This window comes from Pyrus communis, chromosome 5 (assembly GCF_963583255.1).
Source record: "Pyrus communis chromosome 5, drPyrComm1.1, whole genome shotgun sequence".
NCBI lineage: Eukaryota > Viridiplantae > Streptophyta > Magnoliopsida > Rosales > Rosaceae > Pyrus > Pyrus communis.
In genome coordinates this window covers 10,087,448-10,094,831 of record NC_084807.1, presented here as the reverse complement: position 1 = coordinate 10,094,831, position 7,384 = coordinate 10,087,448, and the positions used below count along the sequence as shown (strand labels likewise).

The following is a 7,384-nucleotide window of genomic DNA, read 5'->3' as shown; positions in this document are numbered from 1 at the left end:
CAATGTCAATTCAAGAAAATCCATATTGGAGCCAAATGACTGTCTGGATTTTTGAAATTACTTAGGCTTTGCTGATGTAAAGGGATCCTCTCCTGATCCCTTCCTCCTATTCCACCAAGTTCGAAGATCCAGGCCACTGAAATTTGATCCAACGGCTACTAACAGAGGCCCATTTTAAAAGTTATAATAACTTTAGCCGTTTGATTAAATTTCAATGGTCCGGATCCCCAGACTTGGTGGATTAGGAGAAAGGGATCCGGAGAGGATCCCTTTCCTTGCTGACAAGTTAAATCAGGCGCACACACCCAACACAATTTCTGAAAAGTGTCCAAAATTCAGGCACATCAAATAATTGAATTGTTAAAAGAGGACGGCCCCTCTCCAAAGAACATATAATGAAAGGCAATAAACGTCTAAATATGCAAAACAAACTAACAACACATATAAACATATGTCGAATCGGCATAGACGAAAACTCATTACCTTTTGAAGCTTATTGTTCCGTTCAACACGTCAAATGATCCGAGACAGGAAGGAAGACAACTATACGCTTTGACGCTTTCCCACTCTTTCCCACTTGTTCCTTTCTGCATGCTCTGCCAAAACTTGATAATTTTCTCTTACCCAACACGTGTTATGCTACCGCACTTTCAATCCGGACTTTATTAGACGGTTTCTTGTTGAATGTATGCTACAGATTAACAGTGTTGATAACATAACATGCCAGATATCTGAGAAAAAAATATTACCCCTTCTCGAATTTCTTTCAAAATAATCTTAATGACTCAGTACTCCTGCAACTTATTAGCCATCCAAGACACAAACTACTAGTTTATAATAGAATGCAATCTTTCCCAAGCATGTAAAGACAGTTTAACAAAGAGCCAAGCGTATTCTTGACGTCTTCTGGAACTAAAATTGCTAGAGCATGAGATTGATCACAAGAAATAAATGAATTGTAATGAAAAGCAAATCAACGTTTTTCTGACAGAGCACTGCCGTTACACATTTTACTTATGCACACATTCTTCTTACCCTACTTGCATTCCGGAAAAGTCCAACCATGTTACTGAAATTGAAAAAAAAAAATGTCCAACCCTGTATTTGGACTATGGAATTACCATCTTTGCCATAACTCACTTACTAAAACAAAGACAACATACAGTTTACCAAAACTATATCATGCACAAATAAGGAAATGTGGATAAAAAAAAGATGAAAGAGTTACTTGAGGTTGTTTTAAGTTTTTAATATACGTAAAATGCCAAACGGGACTTCCAAAATCAGCCAAAGGAGGAAAAAGAAGAAAGGTAAAGTCTGTAACAAAAGAATTTGACAACAGAAGAAAGATATATAAACAAATGAATAGAAGTTTTCACTTTCCACTTTTTTATGTACTTCTACATTCATCGTCTTTCAACAAAAGAAGAAAACCAAAAGGTTAACAAGAACCCTAAACGAGAGATAACCAAATGATAGAGAGATTCAAATCTAACTCAGAGTAACAATTAAAAGTTCTTTGGCTAACTGATGTCATTTCCAAGGAATACAGTAAATGAGCACCCAAATTCATGATATAGAGTATAAAGCTTAGCAGAACATATAATTTTAGCACCCCAAATATCATGTGTATTATTGACAATATAAACCAGAAAGTAAAGGAAAACTGAAATGCAAACCTGATATGCAAGAATGATCTGTCATTAACTCTAAGCACTAAAAGGGGGAGCAGGATTAGCCTTGCAGTTGCGCTACATGACGTACTTAAGCTTGTTCTAAAGGTCAGAGTGCAGGGCGACAAAGTCAGCTGCAAAATTAACCATAAAACTGCAGCATAGGAATTGATGGACATCAATTACAGACATTAATTACCAAAAATACAATTTATGAAAAACAAATAACATATTGCACAAAAATATTGGGATTCACTTCATACAGTAGTTAGGATCCAAACTATTGTGCGCTATTTTATTGATTGCTTGGCAATGATATACGTTCACCAATTAGCATATGCTCTATCAGTCATGAATTCTACAACGCCATAGCTCCAACAATTACATTCCAACAAAAAAAGAAAGAGATGGTCCTCAATTTCGCTCAATACAGCATGGAAGTGCTTGGAAGACAATCTCCCACAACCACAGAACTTCTTCACCATAGTTCACAAGGTTCCTCCTCATATGGCATTACATCATAATGATATATAGAAAAACAAAACAGGCACTGACAGAAACGTTAAAAACAATCATAATATTTATATTCAACAAGAATTCAAAGTGGTCTACCGCACAATCAAAAGAATTTTATCATCCAGAGGCTTTCTTCCCACCAGAATAGTAACTGAGGTACCACCGTACAAATTTCTTCAGCCCTGTCTGCAGATCCGTTGTGGGCTTATATCCAAGTTCCCTCTGAGCCAAACTGATGTTTGCGTGTGTAAACTGAACATCCCCATTACGTGGCAACTTTGTTATCTTTCTCTTAGCCTTCACCTTCAAAAGTCTCTCCAAAATGGTCACAAGATCCGTAACTGGAACAGGCGATGTATTGCCCAAATTGAAAACCCGCAATTGGGCAGGCCCCTTCTTCTTTCCCCCACTCCCAGTACTCTTCTCGGCGGTATCTAATGATGCCAAGCATCCCTTCACAATATCATCAATGTAGGTAAAATCCCTTGCAACCGTTCTATGATTAGCCCCCTCAAAGATTGGAATGGTCTTACCCTTCAATATATCCCTTGTGAAAAAGAAGTACGCCATATCAGGCCTTCCCCACGGGCCATAAACAGTAAAGAACCGTAACCCGGTAAGGGAAAGGCCATGGATATGGTTGTAAGTGTGTGCAATTTCCTCACCGGCTTTCTTCGTGGCGGCATAAAGACTAGCCGGCTGGTCAGTCCGGTCTCTTTCCGAAAAGGGTACCTTAGTATTTAATCCATAAACAGAACTAGAACTTGCCCAAACAATTGCAGGTTGTGGATTTGCATTTTTACAAACTTCAAGAAGATTAACAAGACCAGCTATATTACTATGAACATATGAGCCTGGGTTTTCCATGGCATACCTCACACCAGCTTGGGCAGCCAAATGCATCACATGGGTGAACGCCACCACCTCGAAGAGCTTGCTCAGCAAAGGGGCGTCGTTTATGTCGCCTTCCACAATGAACACCCCACTCCGCTCCAAAAGCGCCTGCCGAGCCCTCTTCAACGAAGGGTCGTAGTAGTCATTGAAGCAGTCCAGACCAAGGACCCCATCACCGCGGCGTTTGAGCGCCGCCGACACGTGGGTCCCGACGAAGCCAGCAGCACCGGTGACGAGGACGGAGATTCCGTGGCGGGACCGGACTTTGGCGGAGGACCTGACCCGTTTTTCCCAGGCGGGTCCGCCCCAATTGTAGGTTCTGAGAGAGCGGCGCGAGGGATCGGACGGCAGAGAATTGGAGGATGGCGAGCGAAAGAAGAAGATCAAGATCAAGCCGAGGAAAACAAAGGACCAGAATGTGAGCTTGGCGAGAGAGCCGTGCAAGCGGAGGCGGTGAATGTAGGGCGACTTGTCCATCTTGAACTTGCCAGGCGTCGGCGGACTGTTGTCAAGGTGGGACATTTGCTTGAGCTGGGTCACCTTCAATGGCGAATGTGAGCAAAACCCAGGTCTCGGATTGCTGAATTTCGGGCGGAAAGCTTGGATTGGGGTCTGGTTTAGGGTTTGACGAACTTGGTTCCTCGAGATTTCCTCAGAAAACGGCGGTGGCGGCGCCGGCAGTGGTGGCAGTGGTTGCAGAAAAGAACAAGTGAGCTACTCTTACCTCTTTTCCATGGTCTGATTAGGTAATGGTTAGGACCTTTGGGCCAACATAGGTTACTAGTATTTATTAGGCCCACTGCTAATGTTAAGCCCACTAACACCAATAAACCCTAGCTATAAAGTTGAAAGCTTTTAATTTGGGTTAATGATTTGGGATTAATCATTGTTTAGAGAGAAGGAGAGGAAGTAGAGGAGAGAGATTGATGGAGATGAGAGGACAAAGAACTGCAATATTTAATGGAGATCAAACAAGACAAAAATAAAAATAAAAAAACTGTTTAAACTTGATTAAAATCTGTTAATCTGATGGTGGTTTTCTGCAAAGATAGCTGGTTTTGGTTTTTTTTCTTTTTTTTCTTTTTTTTTTTTTCCTTTTGGTCAACGATAAATTTGTTAGATTAGAAGTTAAATTAAGGAGTCGACGGGATTCGAAAAACCCACACCGTGGTACAAGAAATTAAAAAAAAAAAAAAAAAGTAACTGGTTTTTAGTTTTTTTTCCATGTTGAAATAAATTCCCTTCAGAAACATCCTATGGAAAAAATAAGGATTAAGTACCTAAAAGTCAAAACTATATTTATGGGTAAAAAAATTAAAATATGTGAGAAATGTGGGGATGGGGAATTGCAATTTTTTCATAGACTAATCTGCAATTAATCACTACAATAATTAAATTACGCAGGGATGCCCCTTAATTAATGACCATGTAGGATCATGGGTGTTTCTTATTCTAGTTTCTCCACCTTGGACTATTTCAATTTCTTCATATATCTTCAAAGGGTTCACTCCAACTATATTATTTATTCAATTATTAATTATTTAATCTTGAGTACAGGTCACTCATTATTACTGTCTGATGGTATTTATATTTACTTCTATGTGAGAGGTATTAGGTTCGAACCTCGTGGATAATGAATTCGATATCAAATTGGATTGATTATTGTGTGGCTTAGCCGAACTCTCCCTCCTATAAAATATATCATTATACTCGAAAAAATATATAAAAAAATAAAAAATTCTCAAGTCTCAAGTACAAAATTGTAAGGTCTAAAATTTAGACAACTCTCATAAGAGGTGTCTCCAAAATCTAAGACTATCTCCAATGAAGATGTCAAATTTTATTTTTATAGCTCTCATGGCAAAATAATATTTTGTAAAGTTTCCCATTCCAACCGAGATGTCAATTAAAATACTCCTCAAAAAGTTGTTTTTTTTTTTTTTTGGTCAAATTATATGTAAAAACTTTAGAGTACGGAATTTAATTTTTATAGTGTTAATAACAATTTCAAAATTAATTTCATGTATTATATATAGTTTAAGTAAACTTGTAGCCTAATGGACATGTGAGGCGATAATTATATCACATCACATACCAAAATTTGTCCTAAGAGTGAAAGCAATGTGGTGAGTGGTCACATTGTTTTAGCTTCTAGATACCTTTGATCAAGTCATTAACCAAAACAAAATAAATAAAACCCAATCTATTTTTCATTAAGATATACAAAAATAAATATACATAGAAAATTAACAAAAAATTCATAGAAAATAGTATAACTCGATTACAAGTGTCCAACACTTTAAAGTATGTTGCACCATATAAACACATAATGATTGTAATTTGTATTTCAAACTAGTCTTTACATATTTCTTTAAATTTTCCATTTTGTTTTATGTGGTAGGTGAGCTTACAATTCCATCATAACCACACACTATTTTATGCAATTCCAGATTGATCCGGCAAAGAAGCCTCCCTGTCGTTATCGTGCAACCGAGACTTACCTACATCACGTCAGTAGTGAAGTAGACATAAAGAACTGCATCTCAAGACATACACGTACAAGTTTCAGATTTATCAGGGAGATTATCACTTCTTTTTTTTGTGTTAAAGTATGAAAGATACTTTTCTCTTGCCTAAAAGAACACATTTCTTTTTAGACACAAATTACAGTTCGATACACATGCATAATCTTTTTCTTTTGTGTTTATAACGAGTTGTTTATGTATATATGTTAGACTGTCGTTTGCTCGTAAATACAAAGAAAGAGACACTCTCAAATGTGGCTAGTACTAAGTAATGGTAGGATTGCTTGAAATGAAAGCCAAAAACATCATTCCAAGAAGTGTTATTGGTATCTTACGGTGCAATTTATGGCAGGCTAAGGCTAGCAGCATCATGTGGGTTGGCGTAATAGTGTCATGTGAAAGTTAACATCATTGCAGGATAAAAACCCGAACTGCATTACTTGACCCAAAAAGCTCATTGTCCCCTCAACCCAAAATGAAGAAATCACACCTATGTTTGTGCCCCACCTTTCATACAACATACTTTTCATTTATGATAACAACTATTTTGGTCTTTCCAACCCCTTTTTATCTGCCTTCTCTCTTGGCCATTGCCACTAGGGAATACGTAAAGAGTAAACTTTGAGAACAACTTAGGTGGGAACTTCTTTATCATGTGACAAAATAAGTGGCGGATACTGTTCAGTTAAAACACAATTTATTTTACTTATGATTTAGCTAAGTTCTTTAACATGTGTTATGCTAACTGGACAACGTTCGCTACTCATCTTGCATAGTTAGTGACTTGATTATAAACCGTTGCTCAGCATACAGATACCAAGAACACTGCATTTTGTACATCATTGCAAACGTAAGAAGGAAATAAATTTCTCAGTTATCAATCACCATCTCCATGTGAATCTGATACAAAAGAATACAGGGTTAACACGTGTTGTTAGTCCTTTTTATTTGAATAAGCTGGCATCATGTTCCATGCCCTCCAAGTTAATCCAAGTAGCTGGACATGGACATGGACACGTCACTAAATCTACCCCCAACTTGCAGTTTACTATTATGGCTCGTTTACGTAATCGTAATTAAAATTGGAGGAATTAGATTGAGGAGAAATTGGATTGAAGAGAATCAAAATCCAGATTTCCATAGAAGCTGTTTACTAAAATGTTCTGAAATCGGAATAGATATGGCAGTGAATCCATTAAACTGTTTACTAATTCAACCGAATCAGAGTATAAAACATTACAACTACTAAAATGCTCATGTCACAAATCAAATATTTTATGATGATTTCTTTTAATACAATTTTATATAATATAATAGTAAATAAAAAAAAAGTGATTTATCTATGGCTGTAGAAGACTACAACCGCATTTCCTTCTTTGGTTCCCTTCCTCTCTCTGTTACGGCCATCCTTTGATTTTTTTTTTTTTCCTTTTTTTCATCTCTTCCTTCCTTTGATTTTTTTTTTCTTTTTTTTTTTTTCCCTTTTTTCATCTCCTCTTTCCTCTCTTTGTTTCTTGCTCTTTCGTCGGTGCGAGTTAGATATCAGGGAAATCTCGGTGTGGGTTAGAACGTCAGATTCGGGAATAGTTTGTCAGAATCTCGAATTCCTGCAACGGTGCAAGAACAGATGAGCTTCTGACGGCAGCTTCAAAGTTCAATCTGGTACGGTGCATGTGCAGATGGAGGGGTCTAGGTGCTGAAGTTGTAAGGGAGTTGGCGAGAGAAAAACAGATGAAGGGTTGGGCTCTGAAGTATTTTAAAGGTATTTTGGGTAGG

At 37.6% G+C, this 7,384-nt stretch overlaps 1 protein-coding gene across 1 annotated transcript; it reads right to left on the bottom strand.

Moving 5' to 3' along the window:
- Positions 1 to 1,941: 1,941 nt before the first annotated feature.
- LOC137734127 (UDP-glucuronate 4-epimerase 3-like) lies at positions 1,942 to 3,821 on the bottom strand. The gene has a single exon (XM_068473416.1). It carries the CDS (start codon positions 3,603 to 3,605, stop codon positions 2,307 to 2,309), a length of 1,299 nt encoding a protein of 432 aa, XP_068329517.1. The 5' UTR covers positions 3,606 to 3,821; the 3' UTR covers positions 1,942 to 2,306.
- Between the last annotated feature and the right edge of the window lie 3,563 nt (positions 3,822 to 7,384).